The sequence below is a fragment of the Diorhabda carinulata genome, chromosome 8, assembly GCF_026250575.1.
Source record: "Diorhabda carinulata isolate Delta chromosome 8, icDioCari1.1, whole genome shotgun sequence".
NCBI classification, from domain to species: domain Eukaryota; kingdom Metazoa; phylum Arthropoda; class Insecta; order Coleoptera; family Chrysomelidae; genus Diorhabda; species Diorhabda carinulata.
Window position 1 is genome coordinate 13768969 of NC_079467.1, and position 27140 is coordinate 13796108.

The 27140-nt window shown below is 29.2% G+C and overlaps 1 protein-coding gene across 18 annotated transcripts in view; it reads left to right on the forward strand.

Annotated features, from left to right (window-relative positions):
• Window positions 1-23774, forward strand: part of LOC130896962 (protein retinal degeneration B) — a 133366-nt gene extending 109592 nt beyond the window's left edge. For 15 of the 18 annotated variants that reach the window (XM_057805401.1, XM_057805391.1, XM_057805389.1 and 12 more), the window contains 2 exons: window positions 2-273; window positions 16431-23774. In XM_057805401.1, the coding sequence (XP_057661384.1) occupies window positions 2-273; window positions 16431-16560 (402 nt within the window). In that variant the 3' untranslated portion in view covers window positions 16561-23774. Of the gene's footprint in view, window position 1; window positions 326-6423; window positions 6528-16430 lie in introns of those variants that run through there. The other 3 variants (XM_057805403.1, XM_057805400.1, XM_057805398.1) reach the window with 2 other exon arrangements.
• The last annotated feature ends 3366 nt before the right edge of the window (window positions 23775-27140 follow it).

Sequence of the window (27140 nt, forward strand, 5' to 3'; positions counted from 1 at the left end):
GAACCATGGTGTAGTTATACATTCAGCTTATGGTAGCGCAAAAGATATCAATGTATATACTTCTGTTGGATTGAAACAAAAGCAGATATTCATTATTGGCAAAGCTACAAAGAAACAACAATCTCAAGCTACCATTTTAACAGATGGTTATGCAGCACATTTAACAATGTTAATGTCACACGGTGGATCACGGCCGGCTCAAGGTAACGCCAGAATGGTTATACCTAGAGGACATTTCGGTCTTCCAGGACAAAGTTTTTCCCGAAGAAGAAGGTAACCTTTTTGGATTATTTCAGTTTTCTAACATTTTCAGTATCTAGAAAAATGTATTTTAATTGTTATGTGAATTATTTTTCAATTAATTTATTTGAGATATATAGTCACTTTTAAATTAGGTTAATTCCATAGTATTCATTTACATATGAATAAGTTTTTTTTATATTTATCAATCATCTGTCATTTAACAGGAGATTATTCACAGTTTTTCTATCTTTTTAAATTCTATAAAAACTCTACTTTGCTACACATCTGATGATTTCCAAAATTTTATTGATTTGAAAGGAAACATTCAATGGGAATTTTTTAATATTGACATTGTGTGATTTCAAGCAATTTCGGATTGGCGCCAACTTTAATTTAAAATACCATTTGTTCTAATTATATGATATTTTCGAGTTATTTAGTATTAATATTTAAGTTTTAATATATGAAAACAAGGCAATTAATATTTTTCAAAATTCACAGATACATACATTGGAATTTATTGAATAGAATTATTAATATTTTTTAAATTAGTATTAGCAAACATACAAATTTTAGAAGTCTGTTGATTTGATTTTAGAATAATACGTCCCTGTATTATACGTCCCTATAATACCCTGTATCGTAAGTTTTAAGTTTTAATTATGCCTTCTAAAAAACGAAAGTACTTACCTCGAAATTATTTTCGCAACAAAATCAATTACTTATACTTGATAAAACAGTATTCCTTTTACTGTCCCTTTTCAATGCATGACACTATTTGTTCCGTTATTTTTTTCCCTTAGTGGTGTTTTTACATTTTGGTACAATGGAATATTATAGGATGGTAAAACAAAACTATGGATGCTGCTGTAGTTTGGCGGGTGAAACTCTATCGGCACTGGTGACGTAAACAATTTAAATTAACGATATTAGGAGTGCTAAGACGTGCGGTAAATTGCAAAATGTATGATATGGCGTACCAAATCATTTAAAAATATAAACCCGACATTGTTTTATCCATTTGTTTATTTTTTTTATTATACATTCCTAAAAGTTTTTTATTCTATGAATTTAATTGTATTTCAATAACTTAGACTTTTGATTAAATTATGTTCTTTACTATAGTGTGGTGACTTTAATTTTTTATAGTATTGATGAAAATATATTTTCCAAATATTGAGTTGTTACCATATGTAAAGAGCGTTGCAATTGTCACTAGGTACTTCGTTTATATGTATTTGTATACAAATATAAACATTACATATTTTTGCAGTAACCTTTTTAAGGGTTATGCCAAAATTGGTAATGTAATATTTTAAGGAAACTATTACAAGCAAATTTTATATGAATATACTAATATTTTCCCCTTATGTAGGTGAATTTTTCTTCGAATCGAATACATTCAATTTTTATCATAAAAAACTTAATCGTTATTTAACAATCAAACAGTGGCAAACAAGTGCTGTTTACATAGAAAAAACATTGTAAATTTAGAAAAGTCATCAATAGGATAAAAAATATGACATAGCATCAATAATATTGAGTTATTACCGATAATTCTGTTCTATAAATTCCACATATGAATATGATAAATTTGAAAAGAAATTGAAGGAATTTCATCTTCAATTTGCTGTTATAATACTTTAATATTAAATACCGGCATATTTTGTAAAATAAAAAAATCAACAAGATTAAAACAAATAGCAGATCGTTTATAATCTAAAATAATTACTGTATTATAGTTTCAAATTAATTTTTTGTGAATAAACCATTTAAATAAAAAATTTGTATGAACGTCAATCGAAGCAAAAATTTAATCTTATAAATTATTGAGTTATTGTTTAGTAAGTTCAAATGAAAATCATCTAGATACCTAAATTGATGCTTGATGTTTTCAACCGGGTTGAGATCAATTGTATTGTATAAACCAATGTTCACCGTTTTGGAATCTTCTTGTGGTAAAGAATCAGGAATACTCGTAGATGTGAACGAGGCTTTTCGTAAACTTTGTTACAAGGGTGTGTTATTCTAAATTAAAGCGTTTATACTGTCTTTCCTCTATAAAATAATTAAATATAGGCAGACTCTTAAGAACCTAATTAGATCATGAGTATTACAACTCAACAAATACTATTCTTGAATTTAATCTATACCATCGAATTTCAACTACACTATAATAAGAACATTTGTCGATGACTATAAATCCAGTGAAAATAATATTAAATGTTAAAAAATCATAACATATAGTTTAATTTTAGACAAAGAAGAATTTCTCACTATACACATTAAAATTTTGTCGATGAAAATGGAATATTTATGTTTATTCAATTTTTTGTTGACTGTTACCTTTCAATCATTACAGTTTACTTGTTTATTATTATATAAGTAGTTGATTTTAGATAGTAAGATTTCGAAAACACCATTTTTTAGATACTGAACGTTTGTAAATATGCTTAAATTATATATTTTAGATTTAACAAAACTAGTATTGGTTCAAATGTTTCCAAAATCAAATTCAAAATCGATGTTAATTAAAGATATATAGAGAAATATTTTTTCACTATTGATCTTATATAGTATCGGAAAAAAATCTCAATCTGGAATATCAATATAAAATTCCACAACTAATCTACCAGTTCTAAGTTCAAATAGAACGTCTCCTCGATAAATTGTAATTAACACTGTTTACTGAATTTATCTTTGGCTCTTAAAATGGTGGAAATTTGTAAAATTATTATAGAAAATTAAAATTAAACCGATTTTTGTTTGCTTGCAATTCACTGTGCAACATAATCCGATAAATATCTGACATTCTTGAACGGATTCTATATCCTATTATATATATATATATATATATATATATATATATATATATATATATATATATATATATATATATATATATATATATATATATATATATATAGTCATAAGTTCCTTGAAATATCAATCAAAATTTCCCGATATTTATATAATTTATATATAATATCAGTTTTTGTTTCCAAATGATTATGTAAATATTGTTTTCCATTTTTTTTTCTCGTGTCCTAGATTATCCCTAAGTTTATTTTGGGAATATTTAATTTTTTTAGAGTAATAGCTACATTGGCTAACTGGAAAAATATATTAGCACAGTTTAAATGGTTAGTAATTATATTAATTGTGACGTCAACTCCAATTTTGGTTGAATAATTATGGGACCTTGTAGAGCTCATGCTGTACTATACTGACACCAAGAGTACCTGTACTGAAGTTTAAAATTTGTATTTTTTCCAAAAAGGAGTTTTAAAAGTTTTTCAGGTGTTATGATTTCAATTCTTGAATTTTTTGAAACTGCAATTTTCAAATTTCATTTTTGTCATCTATTTACTGTCTTCCAATGTTTTATAAAATATTAAATTAAATTAAAAATCCCCTTTTGGAGTTCAATCTTAATTAATTTCTTTTTTAAAATGGTAAATTTACAGCTTCTCCTCCTCTCCAAACTAATCCATAAAAACAGAGAGATGTTCAAATGAAAAAATACCGAACAACACTGTGGATATAATTGAAGTAGTCCTCAGAGGCCTGAACACAACGGTGCCACTGTTTAAACACGCTGCAGGATTCCTTGTTCGACAGTGATTACGTGTTCTCCTCACCTAGTCTCGGGTCATCACTCAAACACTCCCGTTCACAACGAAAACCGACGCTCCTCCACTTTCTTACTAATTTGTCGAACATCCAGTATTTTCCGTATATGGCTATCATCTGGCGATTAATACCAGTCTGTTTAAGATCTTACGTGAACAGAAATTTGATAACAACTCGCTACTCTTCAATCGTAGAGTTTTACTATGTGGATGTCATTATACCCACATACGCAGTGCTATCTCAATTGGTCATACACACAACTATCTGCGTCATATGTGGACTCCCGCACATACAAATGCTCATACTTAAACCAGACAATACATTTGCGTCTCACCTCGTTGTCCCAAAGTGAGATTTTCAAATTTCATCCAGTTTGGTTCGACGTCTTGTACCTTTCATTTGAATACCCCTCATACATGAAAAAGATTTTTTTTAATCCCTCATGTTTGGACGAAGTGCCCACGATAGAATATAACACAATTCCATATACTATTCTTGGAATATATAAAATTCAAGCAGGTATTATTATAATAAATTACCAACTTCTGTCATCGTATGTACCAACTATATCTGCCACGACTATCCTGCTCCAATTTTTCACTTCTTCACGTCTCAGTGCACATTTAAACCTTCATTATGTGTGGTTTCTACAAAAGCTTTTTTTTATAATAAATCAATTGTTAGTTGTTAAGTAGAAATTTCACCATATTAACTCGTTTTTTATCGGTGATGCATTGTTGTCGCTGTTACAATGATATAACTTTTGCATTGAATGATAGCTTCCATATTTTAATTCATTTACACAAATAATTCATTTAATTCAATGATTATTCTTTTAAAACTTTATAATTATGCACTAGACGTACAGCCCCAGGTCTTGTTTTGGTACAACGATTTCGATACTAGAGAAATGACAGAAAAGTAGGGTACTCAAAGAGTGGTAATCCAGTTAATTTTATTATATTTTGTCATTGGTTAACTATTCTGCTTATTTAAAGTACGCCACAGCTTCTGTAAAGTTCTTTGAGGTCCATGGTACGATTATCAACCCGAGAAACGATGCCTATTTAAAATGTTTTGAAGGCTTTATTCAATAATCTTCTTATTGTTAAAACTCTCTAAAACGTAACTAGTTGCCACTGCTGCCGATTTTTATAATAGTAGCGTATGTTTGTCAGGATTATTCTAGTGGTGGATCTAGAATTTTATTTGGGAGAGGGGAAATCTGGAGGGAGAAAATTTTGTGAAAGGACCGCCGGGTCACTATATGTGCGCCCTCGATAGTGCGCCCTCATTTCAATGAAACTAGAAAAACGGACAAAATACTTCATGTTGATTGATTGCAGGCAAAGTCAATGTACATTATACAAAGTATTAAAACGGTAACGGATATCATACAATGGATATCAAACTAATTATATTTGTGAAAAAATTAGATTCTTACAAAAAAATTTTTAGATGTAGATTCGCCACTGGATAATTCAATTTAAGATAAAGTTCCATTTGCGAATACATGATACGAGTGTAGTAATATCAAACACTTCTTCAAGAAGGAGAGCTTTCTGTGCTCTGTGTGCTGGCCTCACCCACTTGAACTTGTCCTGAGTATTTCTACATCTGTCAGGTTAGGTTTTCATTCAAACAATCATTGTTTCTACTGATATTTCGCATTTATTGGAAATAATTCTATTTAGCGTTAATTTGATTGAAAAATATTGTGAATCAAATTAATTATAGAAATTCCAAAATTTCAAGAAAGCAAATGTAATATAACCAATTGGGACTTTTAGTGAGAATTTCTATAATTATTAAAGGGCTGACTTAAGAAAATGTATGGGTTTATTTTAGTCGGTAGCACTAGTTGAACTTTAGACATGGTCCGCATCACTGACGGTATATATCTACTAAAATGGGAAGTAGCTCTCTGAGAAAGCCTTACTGGCTCGACTATAGGAGGATGTCGCAGGGAAAAGGTTAATTGGTGTATTTTCTTTATTATATAGTAACAAAACTTGTATCCAACGCACATATTTATTGCCATTATTGTCAGTAATAACAATACAACGTCGTTGATCCATTTGATAAACTTTTTATTCTTTTTTATATATAGAGTGTATTTTGATTTCTACGTATTACCCGCGATTATGCTCTATTACATAAATAGTCAATAAAGTCATTAAACTGTGTTGACAAAAATTATTTAAAGTTACACAGCGATGTTACATAACTTATGTAACGATTTTACATTATTAGTTCTCCTCCCCATTTTTTGTAATATTTATATTTGTATTTATGATTTTAAATTATGAAAACTAAAAAAAAATTGCGAAAATATTCGTAGTTAACTTGTGTTTCAAACATTTGCTAGATCCAAAAATTCCGGCTAAACTGTTGTTCTGGGAAAATCACGCAATTTTTATATTGATATTTCCATGATATTTTTCCAGTACTATATATGATTTAATGTGAATATAAATTAGTCGATATTCTAAAATGATTTTGAAAACTTTGAATTTATAATGCATGTGATGATAATGAATGTTTCAGCCATGATCCAGGTTTATCTTCTCCTGCTCGTAACAGCGGCTTTCTCAAAAGAAAGGTTTACATTAGTCATGTCTAACTATGTCACTCGCTAATTTATTATAATGGTAATTATAATACTACCAATGCACAATCGTCGTAGATTTGCACAATTGGAATTTATTCAGTAGTGTCCAGTAGTGCGGTGCTTTTTGCATTACCCAATAAGACAATTCAATATATTTTCAAACAATTGATATAACTGAAATTTTAAAATTTATTTTTTAACGTTTTATAATAACATATTTTCTGACATTATATTTAATATGAGGTTTGAAATTAGGAACACTTTTGATGGTACCAAAGCAATATTAAAATTTGTTACAAGTCTAACGGCCGATTCCATAATCCCACCTAACTGGCATTAAAGGTTACTTTACATTAAAGGACTCTTTAACTTTAAAGTGAATGGTCCCATAATCTATTTGTAATGGTCTATCAAGTAAAGGCTCCTTTAAGACGTTAAAAGGAGATTGACAACACTCTGTCTTTTTCCAATATGTGTCGTTAGAAAAAGAAACAAAATGAAACGTAGAAGTCAGTATCATTTTATCGATAAACATTTCTTTTGGCTTGATCTTTGGGGAAGTACTGTTGTGTTTTGTATTTGCCAATTTAATTCTTAAATTCAACTTTTCATTTCAATTAGTCTATTCAATAATTTTATTTTTATCAATTTTAATCATAAGTAAAGGTTTTACATAATTAATGCAACATTTTTATTTTCCAAGTTTGTCATGAGGTATCTCCGAACGCGATATCCGCTGTCACCCACTAAAAGATGTCATCCAACGTGTCTTTCCTCAAACTGCCTTTTCAATCCACTGTTATTGAATATTGTCTGATCGTAAACGGCTAACTAGCTACAATCAGAAGCTGAGCATCGAATACAGTTCGTACGCTTAACGCAAAAAAGCCCTTTCGGCTCTTAAAGATTTCTACGTCTTCGTCGCCTAGTGATTGTATCAAAATTAAAGTGCAATCGATTGCACCTATTGTCGACAGAAATTTGACTACTCGATTCGTTTTTTCTATGTCGATATATTTTTCGTCTTCAGATGAGTTGAATTTTATTTAAGCTTATTAAAAAGACACCAGGGTGAGCTTAGATTTCAAATACAGCCCAGCCCATGTTTGCATTTGACTCTTTGCCGCTAAAGTAGACTTTAATATGCTACTGTAAAACATTACTTTACCTTAAATTTCAAATTAAAAGAACATTTAAGCTAAATGTCAATTATGAAACGCGCTACTTAATCTATTGCGAACTTCGTTTGAATTTATTATGAAACCGGCCGTAAAAGGTATCATAAAATTATGTGCAAGTGCACAATGCAACGAAAATTTAGTAATCAAAGTATTTTAGCTCATATGCTAAAATTAAAATTAAACTATGTGAACCTTTAATACTGAGAATTATGTAGGTTGTCAAAATTCACAATTATATAAAATGGTTTCTAGCAGTATCAAAAAAAAAGAATTGCTGCTATTCTGCAATGGACAGAAAGAGATTTCACGAATGATCACTACTTTTTCAATCGGCTGGTGGAGTAACGGTAGTAATAAGTTTTTGAATTGTTGAAGACTCTTTTTAACTTTATTATTTTTATAAAATCTGCAATTATTTATGTCAAACCACATTTGTGATGCAAGCGGCATTAATAATGAAGCTGTCTTTATGAAACTACAGGCACGTACAATAACACATCCCATACTCTTTGTTACTCCAGTTTCACTAGAAATGCAAAACATTTTTTTAAATCAAATAGAAGATGCTGAAATTCGTGGAGAAATTTGAAAAACGATGTATTACTATAGTTTATTTTAATCCATTAGAGAGTAATAAAATGATGAACTCATAACACTTCTTTTATAAGACATTTAAAATAGATTTTCTACAACATTGTTGTGGACAATTCCTTGAAATAAGAGTTACATATTGCCGCCTTATCTAAAAAATTAAGTTCCTCCTGTTTTCCCGTGAGATCAATTTGAGAAAGATCGTTGCACGGCTATCCACTTAGGAACGCGAAGCACGACCTTCACCTACTCACTTCATGTTCAGAATTAGTTAAGGGCTCAATATTTTATAATGCAAAAAAATGCAAAATCACTTGCCAATTGAAATAAAATCGATATCATATTTTGCCGTCTTCTACTCTGTAAACGACTTCTATTCTAATAATAATATTTAATTCCGAGCATGCTGCATACTGGTTTAATTTTTGCTATGGACTATACAACTTTATACTAATTGTTATCTATTACTTATAATTCTGTTACTCATTGTGGTTTTATTCTGTATATTGAAATTTTATTCTAAATGTATCTTTATTTAGTTATTTTTCATTCGCCAGACGTCTGTTTGGCGGAAGAAAAGTCTTTTTTTTTCTAATCCGTAACAACGGTTTTTCAAGTCAAACTCTCAACTAAATCTAATTTCAATAACGATATAAAAACTAGAAAAATTATCTCTGGTCTACTCTTTTTATAGGATTGCTTAAAAAATTCCTTCTAGTAACGCCGCAATGCTTAGTTGCTTCACCTAAGACCTCACTCGTATACAAGGTTGTATAAGTAGGACCCAAAATATATCTAATGAAGTTGTTTCAAGTTGCTTCTACAACGGAAATGGAGTGTAACTGTGTTACAAATATTTGTGGGAGTTAAGTACTTAGCAAATTAGTTATGATTCATTATTGTCTTTGAATTATGCCGGAAACGATTGTAAGAAATTGTAAATTTTGAATAATTCCATAATTCTTAGTAGATAAGGTTAACAAAATACAAAGTCTTTGCCGTTAGTCTGTGGTTATCTATGCAATTTTGTAATTTATAATTGTTCCAATGTTTTCATATTTAGAATGATATGATTTAACCTCATGCAATGGCTTACAGGACATCGGTATTACAGAGTGCGGCAAATATCGATATTTAAATAAAAGTTTTTTTTTCTAAATTAGTGGAGCGTACTATTTTACATTCATTCAGTGTTAAAATTACTTCCTCTTCGAAATAGCAGTCCTTACCATCAATAAATTGTTGTAGACGGTCCCTTAAGTTTTGAGCTGCTCTGGCTCAGATATTACCCCTCAAAGAGGCGAACTTCTGGGAAACTTTATTTTTAAAACAACAAGTAAACATCGATGGGAGCAATAAACTTTGGAGGATTGTAAAATTTGGAATTCACAGTAACAGTTACGCCGTTCTCCTTCAATAAGCTCAATAGTGCGACACAAAATGTAACAAACCACACTTATGAAGAATGTTGTCTTTCTTAAATAATTAAGGAAAATATATGCCTCGTCATTACTGAATGTATGTATGCAAGTATTTGCTCACACTTGACTTCCACGATTGGCTTAGTCCACTGGGGTGTATCTGTTCTGTGCTACTAGTTTTCTCCAATTTCCAAATCTAGGACTAAATCGTCTTTGTGTAAGGAACGGCATTGTTTCATGGAATATTAAAGTGTCGCCAAAAAGTTCGTTCTTCAGCTATCATAGATCTATTCTTTTTATAATTTGGGAATACAGCAACTCCACGATGTGCACCGGTCCAAACCATGTTATATATTGGAATGGGATCGCCAACGGAATAAAGGCGGACCACCCCACCCGCAACTGGTTACCACCAACACATCTCGTGTGGTAATTAAGATAGAAGCTGCTTAGTCGGTTTAGCCATACCCGTTAGTACTATTACTATTTTTGAGGTCCTTGGTTCGTTTAAATAGTTATTTCATATTTCTCATATTATCATTATTTATAGCATATACGAAAATATATTTACGCTTTTATCTGATTTTCAGTGAAAAAACGTTATTGAATTGTCTGTACGGTAACTAAATGAAGTTATTTATTTGGTTCAAAGACTATATATTTATTTCAGTTTAATGAATAAATAAAATAAACAAATAAAAAATTTGTCAAAATAAAATCACATTTTTTTCACTGGTTCGTTTTAAATTAAAAATTTTGTTTTCATCCAGTATTATATTGATTATCATTCCATAATCCTTTATTCTCTATCAGCTCCAATATTTCTTACTGACAAAAATTAACCACTTTACATCGGATAAACTATTATTTACAGTTTGTTTTTTAAAAATATTATTGCAAAATTTGTTAATCTTCTACTGATTCTTTTTATTCTGAGTTTTCTTCTAAAATTTATGTATTGGTGTTAGATTTGAATTTAGTTGGGTCATGATAATACATTTTATCCGCTCATTATTGTAACAGGGATATTAATTTTCATGAATTGTTGGTAATTTTCGTCTCTCAAGTAATCATTTGACTATCATGCTAAAGTTTTTTTTGGCAATTTCAGAAGAATTAATTTTTTCAGCTGTTTGTTGTATTGCTTAAAATAATTTCCAACAACGTGTGGCATTTTTAGAATTCTTTTTTGTTTTTGTACAGTTTGTTTTTGATTATGAAGAGAGGGTTTTCAGAGGTGGAATACTGGAAAACTCATTATTTACTTACTAACGTAACACTATAAGATCTGAACGCACCGTGACATGAATTGGCCAAACGAATAACGGTACCGGACGTAATAGATGGACATTCATAAACTATCGCTTTATGTCACGTGAAGTTGATCGTAACATGTACACAAAAAAACATTTACGTTACATTACGTACACTCGCGCAATCCTGGTGATATGAAATTTCGGCAATAGGTTTTATCTTGATGAGTGTTCAATGAAGTTTGGATTTGTGGTACCGATTCAAAAGAAAGTTTCTGTTTTTTCATGTAAAGTATTGTTACGTATATTTCACTCGTGTTTATTATCTTCGAGTAGGTACATACATTGTATTGTTGATTTTAATCACACCTTAATTCTTACATATGTTGTAATTATGCTGTTGATAGTGATGAATTTACCAGCAGGATGAGGTGGCTTTAGCCAGGAGAGGCAGATTTCAAAGGAAGGCAAATTTTGTTCGAAATTTATTTATTTAGATTTACAAAATTAACAAAAAAATACATGAACAATTGCTCAGCCCTTTGTAAAATATGCTTAAAATAATGTCTTTTAACAATTATTAGTTCTCACATTGATAAGTTGAAATTTCATTGATAAACAATGTAATTTAAATAATTGTGAACTTAAATATCGATTTAAGAGGTCAGTAGAGGCGGCAAAACATAAATAGCCTACCGGCGGCAAATTAGTCAATCCACCACTGGCTGTTGAATTACGAGGGAAAAGGAGTAAAGCAAGTATTAGGGAAAGATTTATTTAGTAGTCCTATATAAGTCTAATAGACAACAGGCTAATATCAATACTCTCTATCGTAACCCAGAAACGAATACATCCATTGGTAATTTCACTATGTAGTAGAATTCTATGATAAATCAAATTTATGGTTCATTTATCTTTTCTTCCGTCCACTGTCAAACATTATTCATAATACTTTTGGAAAAACATTGTTTAAATAAAAATTGCTCGAGCGAAACAAATTTTTTTATTAATAACCAGTGTAAAAAATGCCTAAATAACCATCATAAATTAAGGTCATCAAATAATCAATATTTCTATTAACACTTTTAGATTAGGTACTTCATAATATATGAAGATATATTACTTACTTGGATTATTTTATTTTTAGGTTGAATAAGGTCTATGTGACATCTACAGCTTTACATTTTTTCTTTCTTTAAATATTATTTAAGTATAATATACACCTATACCAAAGCAAATCAGGTCCTAGAGACCCAACTGTTCAATAATCTTTCTTCACTTTTTCACGTCAGTCGCTCGCCAGAACGTTTCCTGAATACTCCTAGATCTACACCGTCATTCTTTGTTTTACTTAAAATTATTGTTACAAAATTATATCTACTAACACCTTGCTGTTCGTTTTTATGTCAGAGTTTAATACAAACAACCTCTATCAATTTACCTTCTTATCACTGTCAAATAGGCCAGCTAGAATTTCTCACGTCTCAGTGCATTTTACTCAAGTCGGGTAGCATTGTATTTAAATTAGATGTTTGGTTTGTTCAGTTTATTAATAGAATAAGGAAAATCATTTATATTGTTGTTTATATTATTCAATATATAATAACATCATTATAAATGATTTTCTACTAATTAATTCATTTGGCATTCATGATAAAAATATTCACTCCATAAGTTCGAGGTTCCTTAATTAAAATAAACATTTGGATATAAACAAATAATTAAATAAAATCTTACTAATATAAATCATATATTTAAAATTACTGCCTTGCCTGGTCATCGGATGCTTTTTTATTTCTTGAAATATTTTACAAAAAGATCTTATTTGTTGCATTCCCCAAATGTTAATTTTTCTATCACAGTAAAATATTTCAAGTGAATTGTTTTAATTTTTTATTATTCTTTTATTTATTCTAGCGTTTCCAAAAAATATTTTGAGGGAATTAGTGTAATATACTAGAATTTTGAAATTAATGCATATTGTGTTGAATATATTTTATGGGTGTTAGTTATTATGACCCGAAATTAACATAACTTTTCGAAAAATATGGATTCTTACAGTAATATGACGTAGCTTAGAATAGAAGTACATCCAACTGCAAAGGATTACCTAATTTTATCAGGATGTAATTGTATCTAAATCGGTTGTTAAAAATTGCATTCATGTGAGCTATCAGCCAAATCATTTTAAACTATTTGATGGTATCAAATCTCGATTAATTCAAATTTATTACATATATTCTCTCATTATGAGCCCATATAATCGAATAAAAGCTTTGTTTTCAAGTGAAAATAATGAATATGTATAAAACATTGCTTTTGATAATTTTTATCTTGATCTGAGTATCGATGAAGCTTCCATTGAAAAAACACTTTCGAATTTCAGATGATCAACAAATGGATTAAAAACAAGATTTTCTAGATAATGAATTAAAGAACAGAAAAACATGATATGATAGCATTAACTATGAATTAAAACGAATACAGAAAATAGTTTTATAACAAATTAAAACAATGTAAAACTACAACACTACCACCGAAGAAACATAATTAGAAGAATAAAAGACAGAACTGGGAAAACAGAACACGATTATAGAAATGAAACATATGAGATGCACATTATAAATGGATGTTATACATGGAAGAAGATAACGATATACAATATCTAGATAAGCTACGGTTGTAAGAAAGAATTATTTAGGAATGATATTTGGGAACGATTTGTAAGAAAACGAATTGCAGAAAGGATATTAAAATAAAATTAAGTCTATGGCGAAAAACAACAATATTACAAAATAAACAAATAAACAATTATATGATCAGTTACCACTGAGGCAATAGAAACAAGCACAATAAAAAATAATCTCGTAGTAGAGCGAAAATAATGCGCACGATTCTGGGACAGACACTACAAGAGATGGAAATATAAGTAATGAAATGTATTGGAACGAGAAAACCTTATAAAGATCATAAAAGCCGAACTATTACAATGAGTAGGACATATAATGAAGAAAACCTCGAAAATTTTCTGGACAATGACAGAGTAGATTCCAATATGACAATAGTATATCAATCTATAACTCAATAAATTAGCACTAGCCAAAATCTGTAAGGTTTGAACGACTTGATGATGAAGTCAAAGATACGATTTCAGATTTTTCTTGCAAAATGCCAAGGAATAAATTGTGATTATATTTCTATATAACTTGATATTGTTACATTATTTGATTAATGTAATAATTGTTCTAACAAATTCCAAAAAGCTTTGTCTTCATCTTAAAATAATTTTCAATGCTGATGTTAAAGATTGTGACACATGTACAAAGGAAAATCTGGAGTTTTTTATCAAATGTTGAATAACAAATGATCAACTTTGAGAGTTCCAGAGTGATACCGAACGGAAGACCGAATTCACTACAAATAAACTCGATTAAATATAGGTAACTTGTTGGCCAAATTCCAACAACAATCTCTAGAAAAAATGTTAATCTATGACCGCAGAAATTCGACACTTGAATTAGCAAGTAGTCAACTTCAGATGATATCTAAGATTCTACAAATAATTTAAGTAATAAAGAGAAAGTTGAAGATAAATTGAAGATAGAATTCAAAGAAAATGTTCCATATATAGATTTTACATCCTTTGCTGTTTATCTTTAATTTTTATTTTAGGTGTGCTGTAAAAACAAATTTAAATCAAGTCCATCAAAAGAATGCATGCTATTTCTTGCTAGATTAGAGTATCACAAGTTGCTTGACATTATATACTTATTATTCTTCTGTTGGTCTGCCAATACTTACAAACTTGAAAGCGAAATAAGGTTAAATTACCACAGAAGAGGAAAAAGTTGTTATTACAAAATATCTTCAGCTAATCTAACAGACATTTAGTTAGTTATTAATTTAAAAGTAAATAAATTTACTAGAATTGCAACTGGTATGCAATAAAAATGGCACGAAATCGATTAGGTTGTACAAGGATGTATTGATATCTAGTTAGCCTAGACTAGTTCTATGCATAAACAAAATATTGCGTTACCATAGCAACGAACAATAGCTTATTAGAAGTGTCAGTACAAAGTTTGACGTCAAAAGAGTAAACCAGAGTTACGCGATAAATTAAAAGACAAAAATGTCCACCGAAATTGTGAAAATCAAAAAATTGAGAGTATCGAGCTATCATCAAGTACCTGTATTTAAAAGGGCTAAGAGGTGAGCAGATTTACGAAGATATGCTTAATACCCTTGGCGATCAATGTCCTTCATATGCAACTGTGAAAAAGTGAACTGCAAGCTTCAAAAGAGGTAAATTTTCCATTGAAGATGATGACCGATCGGAAAGGCCACGAAAATATTGATGAAGTTCATGACATGATTTTATCAGACTGTCGAATTGGGCTAAAAAGGATATCTGAAGCACTAAATATTTCATACGAACACGTTCATCATGTAATTCACGTCAATTTAGACATGTGAAAAATTGCTGCAAAATGGATCGCCAAATGTTTGAATGTTGACCAAAAGCGTACAAGGGTAGAAGCAACGCGTTCGATCTGTTCTCGATTTGAAAACGATGTAGACTTCTTAAACCGAATTGTTACTATGGATGAGACTTGGATACATTTCTACGATCCAGAAACAAAGCAACAATCGATGGAATGGCGACACTCTGGTTCTACGGGAAAAATTAAAGAGAAAAGACGTAGAAAGCTATCCAAAGGTGTTTTGTTTTTGCAGGATAACGCCCCTGCGCACAAATCGAAGTTGCCATGCAAAAAATTCGTGATTTAGGATTTGAATTACTAGAACACCCCCCTTATTCACCAGATTTGGCTCCCTCCGACCGAATCATACCTTTTTTAAACTGAAAAAAAGTTTAAAAGGTCGTAAATTTTCTCTCAACGAAGAGGTAATAAAAGCTGTGAAGGTCTAGTTTGCAGAGCAAGAAGAAACATTTTTTTTGAAAGGTCTAGAGACGCTGCAGGTTCACTATAATGAATATATCTAATTAAGATATATATAGATATAAGTATAAGATATATAGATTAATATATGTTGAGTAATAAAATTTTGACATTGAAATTTTGTTTGGTTCTATAGTCGGATAAAAAATTTTCAATAAATCCTCGTATGACTCAATTAGGCGAACTTTATGTGTGTATGTTTTTGATCACTGTATTGCACGTTAGATTACTGCATGCTAAGCGTCCTTAAAATATTGAATTGAATTAATAAACATTTTAGCAACTACTAACAATGTTAAAATCCGAGTGTTGATTTATTTACTAATTAATTGTTTATTCTTGCCTATACTAGTCTTTTCTCCAAATTCTTGATATAATTATTACCAAGAAACTTGTATCACATTTCATTTCCATCTTATATATCTTTCCTCCAAAGTAAGAATAACAACTTTATCTATAGAAATATATACCCACTTTTTTATTATTTCATTAAAATTATGAATTTATTTTAATTTTTTGTTTTTATGTAACAGCCGTTCTGCAAAGAGAGCTACGTCTTATCCGATAGTTCCTGATTCAACACAACTAATGGAAAGATCGTTGAGTACCCGAAGATATCAGTTGCCGAAACCGATGCTCTCTATTTCACTAATTGGAAAATAAAGTTACAGCTAACAAACTATCTACTACTTTCTTCCAAAACTGAAATTTTAATGCCGTGTAATAAAATATTATTGTAATTAGCATTTAAATTGCATAAACAATCAAAAATATTGATTTATTATATATTTGTTCAATTCACTAATTTAAAATATAACTAAAATAAATATAGATACTAGTCAATACGTTTCCCCTAAGTTGTACATATTACAAAAGTGACGCATTTATATTAAACAATTTGTAAATATTTTTATTGATAACAACGCGTTATTTGTTAAGAAAATATTGTTACATTCAATACTATGTGGACAATTGTATACGTTATTTATAGTTTCTGAAGCATATTATTATACAGATTATTTCACAATAAAACAAGATCTGTAGCACTAAACTGTCGGAATGGGCAAAATTAGGAACTTGTAAAATGTTTTATATAATTTTATATAAAGTCAGTTAGTCACATATTTTTATTGTTTATTGTGAAAAATCCTGTATGCCGTTTAAATACTAACATATATGTTATATAATTTTTCAATTCTTAGACCTATTTATATACAGTCCTGTGATTCAAAGATCTGGATTTCAACTTTCAATAGTTATACGAAAAAGAGGTATATATATATATATATATATATATATATATATATATATATATATATATATATATATATATATATACAGTATATATTCTGTACTACAGATATCTAATTTTTTTTCTCATCAGTCTTCAACTGATTCCACTTCTACACAAGCTACAATTTGGGCTTCACTTGTGTTTTTATTCTACAATTTTTCTCAACGCTTTCCTTTCTCATATAAGCAGTTTTGTTCCTTCAGCCTTTGTTAAAATCTATATTAACTTCCGTATGTTATAGTTGGTCATATTATTATCCTGTGTATTTTAATTTTGGCTGCTCTAGATAACTCCTTTTTATTTTATTTATCAATTAATTAATGATTCATAGCCTTTCTTCCTTTTGGCTATTCTCTTTCTTATTTCTGTCAGCTCGTTAATCTCCAAAAGAAACAAGTATCAATCCATATTTGATATTCGAAATTTATAAAAGAAAATCATGTCTTCTTTCCCATAGTTTTATAAAAAATTTATAAAAATCCTCATTTTTGGTTTCGATTTCGCACCAGAGATCTTTGAATTGTTGATGATTTCTCAATCTATTTTCTAAATATTGATAAATCTGACCTATATAAACACCAACAGAATTATTGCAAGAAACATTATAAACTACTATTTTTGTGTTTTAGATTTTGACTATTAAAATATGTTGATAATGTAATATGTCTGCCATATAAGGAGGAGAGGTGTTACATATATATTTATTGATTAGATAATTTTTATTGTGGAAAATATTATATTCTTCATAAAGCCGAATAGAGTAAATACAGCAACTCCATTATTATGCATTTTTAGATCATATTACGTAAATTGGAAATAGGAGTTTTTATATTCCATTTTCTTTTCAAAACTGCCATGGTTCTAAATTAACAACAAAAACGAAAAAAGTTTTTTATAACAAACAAAATTAATTACGTCAGTTTGGGGATCTGAACTGTTATTAGTAACAAGCAATAAATGCCCTTGCCTATAAACTACTACTACTATGATAACATATGAGGAAAGCATCATTTGGAGTTGTCGAGAAACGACCTATTTAGCTGCTACAAAAGTGCTAAAAGCATTTAGCGCCATATTTGAAAGAACCAAGAAACAGAACATTAGAGAGACAGTAATATTTTCTAATAAACGAAATAAACTCCAGAAGTTACTTGGTTCGTATTCTATTTCTTTTCTATTCTTATCTGGTTAAAAACTTGCGACAAAATAGAAGTCTCATGCATCTAATTCTCGAAGGTGTTCAGCTTTTTTATGAAAAGCTTGAACCCAAAATTCAGGTAGTTAGAAAATAAACAATTTGTACTGAAGAAGAATTCTACTTTTTTATGAAAATGTTGAGGTGCAATGAATATAATAATTAGACAAATGTTCTGTAAAAGATATTCAAGTTTATATAATAAATTGATATATTAAATCATTTGTCTGTAAATTAAAAAAATTGTAAAAAGTTGCATTTTTAATCTTTTCTTCATTGATGGAAATTCGAATATAAAAATTCATTCAAGCTACTTCAAGATAATGTAACAACAATGACATTTATATACCTAAATGCAAATCATGTGGTCTACAATAACATTACAAAGTTAAAGTTCGGCAATATTACGATTTACAAATCGCTGAATAAAGAGTTTATATATGTGTATATGAAAAAGTGTCCGTCGAAATGTGTTGAATAAGGATGGCGCCACATTAGCGTCAGGGCCAATTTATTTTTGGTTATATTTACTACATTATTTTACCCAACACAAGTCTTTGAAATTTTCAATAATAAACTACTCGAGTCAGAATTATATTAAATTTTGTAATTCTGCATACCTCAATTCTTCTATAATTGCTAAATTCATACATATTGTCTACATCTACACCAATGTCATTCTGGGATACTTCTGAAATGTTATTTATCGTAACCAGTTGGATACTTTTTGAACTTTTCTCTCAGATGAGATGTTAAGAGAGTGAATTTGTTTTCATTTCATCATATTATTACAAAACGGCATTATTTATTATTTTTTAATGTATGGACTTCACTTTTGTTGTTGATTTCTACGAAAAATTGAAAACTATAGCATTTTTAAATAAAAGATCTTTCAAATGAGCCAGCATATAAGCTCCTACGTTGCAACATTCACCTGATGGAGGTTTTAGAAATATATTAGAACAGTTCTACATAATTTTATGAATGGCAAAAAACGTTTGTCAGAATTATGTAGAAAAAGGCATATTAACGGAGCTAATGTATTTATTCCATTTAGATGGTATATAACCTTAAATTTGACAGAAACTAGTGTAACGACGAAAATCAATTCACAAAAGCTTTGAAATGTGTATTGTTATAGAATTAACTATAAATTTAATAAAGATATAAAGGCTAAAACGTCGTATATTATATATAAAACAAATTACATTAATTATCAAATTATGACAATTATTAAGAATTATTATTTGAAAAAATTAATATAAAAAGGTATAAGAAGTAAAAAAATATGGAAATTTAAACACGGAGTATTTCTAAATTCATGCGACAAGACTCCAGAGATATAATTGCTAGTATAAAATCATGTTGGGTCTTTCCTTTAACAAAATTTCCTCTATAAAGTAGTTTTATTTTGTTCTCAAATTTAAGCAAGATAAAAATTTTAATACTAGTATTTTTCAGCATTCCTGTTATATTATAATACAGGGAGATTAGCAACTCTTATTTATTATTCAATATTTGGAGATTTGATTTCGAAAATAAAAATATATCCTTGAATGAATTCAAGGATTGATTGATTCTAGAAAATAACTAGATATATTTTCAAATAAATAGCCATTTTAAATAATATTATCACATTCTAAATCTAAATTTTGGAAAGAAGATTCAATATATAAATAAATAAGCTTGCTAATTTCACTCCCTCATAATGTTACAGAAAATTACCAGTGATTTCTCATTTGCAATTCGAAAAAACAAAATAAGAGAAATTCTATTCAACTCCTTCTAGGGGTGATATTCTCGACATGAAAAATTGTGCCAAAGTATGCTATCATATGCATATTTAAAAATTCACATAAAAAATTATTTTTTTAATTTCAGTATACATATTGTGAGATTGATATTTTATTCTATTTATAAAATTAAGGTAAGTAAATAAAATATATTTCGAAAGATATTCTGATGCACACAGTTTTTGAACTTGGTACAAAAACTAAACACAAGAGATTCATTCGTTTGTATTGTTTCAAATCCAGAAAAATGTGAATGAGCAGAGTAGCGAGATATCATTTTCTTGTTTTTTATGGTGCAAAAAACAGCTAACTGGGCACAAATAACCTCAGTAAAAATAAATTTTTCAATATTTACTGCAAATGATAGCATATTTATGTATAATTTTTTATAGTAAATTCCAAAGTGGTCGGTATAACTTCTTAACTAAATTACTGTCAAAACGTTCTTACTAAATATTTTAAGATTTTTAAGTTATATAAGTAAGGTGTTAGTAGATTTGAAGATTTAGGTTTTATTATTTTGAAATGCAGTGAATCTTTTACAGGTTAACTAGCAATATTTTATAAAAAAATTTCGTATTGTTGTATATATAAGGAATCAGAAAATTTATATATAGTAAAAGCTAGTTTATGTGTTGTTGAAATCGGAAGAAAAAGTATATTTAATACATCTGGATTAAAAAAAGAACTAATTGATCAAATATCAATATACAGTGTTCAATATCATTACTTACATTTCAATAATTTGGGGACAATCAATTTTATTAATAAGTGGAAATAAAATTTTTGTAAATGGTATGTTTATCGATAAATAAATATAATATTTTATTTTTCAATTGGATAACAAAACTCTTATTTTTCGTCGTATAATCATATATGTACAATGTGTCCATTTAAGTTCACAGCATGTGGGAATTTCTAATAACAAAATTAATAATAAACTTATTATTAATATTAAAAAGGTTATTCTTAATAAGTCCTGCATGGTGTAAAATCTAACTTGATACCATCAGCTATTAATTTTTTATGATATTAAAAATAGTTATTAAGCATTTCTATAAACTGTTGAAACAATAATTTTATACATTTTCCTATTGTTCACCCTATAACAGTAATAAATGCCTGAATACATTTTTAAAGAAGTTGCTATGATATTTACATATTCGAACTCAGCGGCGACTGAGGGGGATGAGGGGACTAGACCCCCAAGAGCCAAAAAATATAATAATTATATACTGCAAGATAGATAATCATAAAACATATCGGTTGATAGCTGAAACATTCAATAACAGGCATCAAGGAAAAGATAGAAAATACGAAATTAATGAGAATTATGGAAAAGTTCAAAATATGACGGTATTGAAAATAAATGATGGAATTAGATTTGATGCTACCTATTGTACAAAATACTCCATATTCTCTGTGCAAGAGAGAATTGTTCCTTAAAATGAAAAGTAAAAGTGCAATTTAAAAAATTTTTAAGATAAATAAGTTTCAACCGAAATTTATTCACACAATCAATCTTACGAAATTAGAATTTTGTATTCTTATCAAAGAAAAACTTGATGATCATTTTATTGCTAAAAAATATTTTTTTCAGACAAACTATTTCAAATGGTTAACTCCCAGAATTATGCATGATTAATGTTCATTAAAAACAAATATTTGGTATTTATTTATCGAACCGTTTTTTTTTGGTATTTCATGACTTCATATCGAAGTATTCAAGACTCAATTGTTTGGTTTTATTATTCATCTATTGAAAACCAAAACAATGGTTTGTTCCTGAATCCCTGCTAATCATTCCTTTAAAAGAAATTAGAAAAACTCGAATAGGTCTCTTTCAAGTATATTGATGTCGTCATTTATCAAGATAAAAAAAATAGATGCTGAGATAACCTCAAGGATAGCACTATAGAAAAAATTTATGATATAAATGCAGAATTCATATCTAAGAAATCGACAAAGCTTAACGTTTATCGTACTTGCCTACATTAACAAACTGTGCTATATTATTGGTTCCCACCATAAAACGGATCAGTCGATTGCAAACCATAGAAATGAGTTACCTACGCAGAATTGACGGGCAGACTCGACGTGATTCGTATTCGTAATCAAATTTCCAAAATGACCCTTAATATAAAACTGATCCAAACCCATGTTAGTAGTATGCAGTAATCAGATTATCCACGTAACTTATAAAACCCTACATGAAGGCAAAGAACATGTGGCAGGCACTGAGTAGGTAGATATCGTCAAAAGATGAAAAGAAAGTCAATTGTTTGAGTCTCTTAATGACTTATCAATAAATAAAGTCCACAGGTATAGTACTTCCAGGGTGGTGCAGTATAAGTGCTTGGAAATAAAGTAATATTTGGAAAATGCTTTTGATGGAAAATTAATACTAATATATTCAAAGATTTTTGGCTAGCTTGGTTATCAGTTTTCAGTTCATAAGATTATTTATTCTGGGACTACTTAGAAGAAATTGTATACAAACAACGACCAAAATTTGGAAAGAATTTTTACTTTACGCCATTTAGTGATACGATACAGTATTTATTCTTAAATCATTGCATTATTATTATGTATCACTTTATTTATGAAAGATTGTTTATTAGATAGTAGTTAAAAAAATTATTATTCATATTTCTCAAAATACCTCATGTATGATGGGGGAAAGTCCAAGAACTGATAGCTACATTTTAGGTTTTTACCTTGCAGACCAGTATAAGAAGAAACATTCTTTTTAATATTAAAATAAAAAAGTTTCGATCTTGAGCTGACACATAATATATTTTTATCTACTTTCAATTTGAGTATTGAGTATCATTTCATTTGAGTTTTTATGTTAGTTGTTGTATAATTTCTATTCCTTTTTATATTTTTATACTATACATTTTGCAAAAATTCATTGGTATAATAGGCTCGAAAATGTGTATATATGTATAAGTGAACTTATGTAACAATACGTATTATTTCAAATTAAATCGTTAGTTTTGTGTTTTCTTTGTAAAATATTTAAAATCCCGTGAAAAGACTTTCAAATGATAACGATTGTTGTAGTTAAATCTACTTTATTAAGTACAATCAAAATATTTTAACCTTTTAAATGATCTGACATTATAAAATTATTGTAATTAGAGAGCGAAAATTGAAGATATATGTAAATAGTAGTGATGAAAAGCTACTATGCATTAGATATGCTAATACCTAAATTTAAGAACTATAAAAACAAATAAATATTTTATTGATTTGAAGTGAAATATTATAATGATATGCACATATGCTCATCAATCTTGGAATAGAGACTTTGTGGTACGAAAACTTGTGATTCTCTTTCAAAGAAGAGTGTGGAGATAAATTCAACATTGTTGTTATTTCTGCTTAATTTTCATTACATACATCTAATCATTTATGCCAGATCTATCTTTTCAAATGTATTTTTATCTAAACAATATTTTTAACTATAAAAATGTCTCATGATCAGTAGCTTATTATGTAATGAAGAAGTTTTCAAATGTAAATTTCATAAATTTCTTCCGATTTGTGTACATTAGAATTAATAAACTGTTGATACAAATTTAGTGTTATAGATCTTGTTGTTGTTTATATTTTTTTACCTGTATCTCGTGTCGATGAAAAATCTATATTAAGTAGATATAATAGAAGTACAAAGTAATGAGAAATTATTTATGTGTCAATAAATAATTGTCATTTGACTAAAAATTTTTGATATACCATCCATATAGGGTATATTATTAAAAAAGGAATAATATTAATTTGCAGATGATATAACCCGTATTTATTCTCTTTTTACACAATTTTAATCAAGCTGAAGGATTGTAAATCTACAATTTTCACATATTTGTTTCAAATGTGATTACTCATCGTTTTTACTGTTAATCATTTGACAATAACATATCTTATAAAATAAAAAGTAATTTAAAAAATCAAACCAACTTCAAATTGTATTTCATTTAATTATAACGTTAAGAAGGAGAAATAAAAATTTATTCTTGTATGAAATCTAGAACACTAAATATTCCAATTATTTTGTTAAAGTAAGTATCAGCTTCATTATTTGAGATAAGCTTAGCTCTGCGGTTTTACTCACATATTTCTGACCTGATATAGCTTATAACCGTGTGTATATGTAACTTATGGAACATTAGAAGATTGTTTTTAAATTAAACGCGTTTAGAGCGTTCAACCTACAAACTACTCTACGGTAGATACAAAACGATGTCAGTAAGAGCACAACTCGACCGTGCACATGTCATTGCATGGCGACCGTTTCAGCTTCACTTTGATACGCAAATTTATAGTGAAAATGATTTCCTTTTTAGCGGTACTTACTTACATTTTCTTGCATTTGTTGAACATTATAGTTCTTCAAATATTTACATAAGCTTATTTTCCTGTTATACTATCATTTTTATTAAATTTCTTGTATTATTATTGGAGTGATCAAGAATCTTTCGAATAATCATCAACTTAATTATCTATTATTATGTATTTACTTTCTACAACTAATTGATACATCCCTTGACATAATTTACCTAAATCAAAAACATAAAATGTTGTCAATATAATTATTTTAGGAAAAGTGTCAAATTGATCAATTTCTATAAATTTTTTCTCACATTAATAGATTCATTGAAAATTACCTCTCTATAATATAAAAAATGTCTGATACTATCATTGTTTAAGTAAAATGGAGTCAAAAAATAAGGCTCAGCTTTTATTAGAATATATTCATTCATCGAATTTGGACAAACAAGAAGTACGAGTTTAATGAAAGGCACTACCCATGAAAGAAGGAAGGAGAATGAACAGCAAAAAAATGCATGACCCCATTGATTGAAACGACAAGGAGTAATAGGTGCTCTTCCTGGATTGCATCATTTTTGAGTGATACGTTTTGGAAAGGACCAATGTGTGTGATATTTATTTGTCTAACGTGTTCGAATATAAATTGGAGAATCTAATCACCGAGCCAAATATTTGCATTATTTTTGAAATTGTAAGTATATAGATCATTATCAGTTCCACAAGTGAGTTATTTCAGTAGATTATGTGACAATCTATTCAGCTATATACAAAAAAAATAGTGACTACTTATAGATTAGATTAGATGAGCTAGGGCGTAAAGGCCCCGAAGTGTTTACCAGTCAGGTAGCAACGCAATCGCAAGTGAGTTACCTGTCTGGAAGCTATTCGACTAACCTCTTCTTGCTTCAAGAGAAGAGAAGATGTAAGTACCGTAGGTTTTGTCTATGGACAGAATCGCACTCACAGAGGAGACGATCGGCTGTTTCTTTTGGTTTCAATAAGAACTATCGGGAATTTCTCCGATGGGAATTCATTGGGCAGTATCCAGTGAGCATACCATTAACAGTTTCTTGGCTCATATTTGCTTAATGAAATGACTTTTTTAGACTCTTTGGTAGAATAAGAAAAATCTATAAACCTGGGGTCTTACTCCAAGTTTCTGAATCCTTCTCGTTTTCACATTTTTTCTTGACCATGGATTGATGGCTTTTTAAGAAATCTATAACAGGCCGTAGTCCTATGAAAGGAGTTGTCCCGCCTTTTCTTACCAGGTGATCAGTTTTTTCCATTGCTTTGCACGGTGTAGCTAAGTACCCACATAATAATAAATTTGTTGTTTGCTCCCAGTAAATTCAAAGATGGGGTGGTGCATTCCCATAATAGTTTTGACTCAATTTCATAAGAGTCAAGTGCTTATCTCTTAACAATCTTTACAATCTAATAGTTACGTCGTATGTCGTACGAATTGAGTAAGTTCCCGCTTGGAAAATAAAAGGTTCTAAGCCAATCGGGAGAGCGAGCTGGATTATATCTTTCTACGCTAAATTTTCCGTTTCCGAGCCATCAGTGTAGAATACTAATGGGCCTTGTGGAAACGCAAACTCTGCATATGCTCATTGCTATCAATTTTTTATTGTGACTTTTTTTGGCATCTGTGATCATATCTATGGGCACCATACATTCTTTTAAAATGCTTAGATGCCCAGTCAGGTCGCCGGGCTGTATGCTATGTTCATATGGAAGCTCTATAGCTTATGATATGTCACACAACGAGTTTGTACATTCAGTTCATCACTTTTGGTTTTAGGCCTTATGTTCCTCTCACCATTCTACAGTATAAAGCAGTTGCCATAATCCAAGCCAGGGACAATCATATTATATTGGCATGCGAAGCGTTCGAATTAATGCGGCCCTACTCTTTGTTTTTATTGCGCGTCACAAGTGCCTGTTGCAAAAATATGACATTTTCGATTTTATAATCACTATACATTGGAAAGTGTATGTACAGAAGGCATTGAAATACTATATTGTTTAGGAAATCAAATTTCACCACAAATATGTTTTTGCTCATTCGAGTTCTAATTTATATAACAAATATAAGTACATAATATTATAACAAGCAAAAATGCAGATATACAATAAGGCTCTACAATATATTGAATAAAAATTCATAAAATCAGTTCAATCAATGAGTTTCTGAATTGAAATAAAGGATATTGTATTTTTATAAAATTGTCTTCCGATATATGCTGAATATTTTATCAGTCCCTGCCTTCATTTTCAGCTATTTGGACAAATGGCGTCGAAGTACTACCGTACATTGCTATAATGTGGTGATGCTCCAGCGTACACAAACCAATTGCTCCTTTGGTTGAAGGCGACAAATCCTGAAATTTATCTTGAAATATTCGAGATATTTCCAGTTGTTTTTGTGTTTTATCTCCGCAACGAATCACTTGTTAAACCGTTATTTCATGCGTTTCAGTCGAAACATTTGTCAGTGAAATTATTTAACGTTTTTCAATGGATATCATCAAAAAAACGAAGCAAATGCTTATGCTATAATAAATGTAAAAAGTACATATTTACACAGAACAAAAATTTGTTTTTTCTTTAGAGATAACAT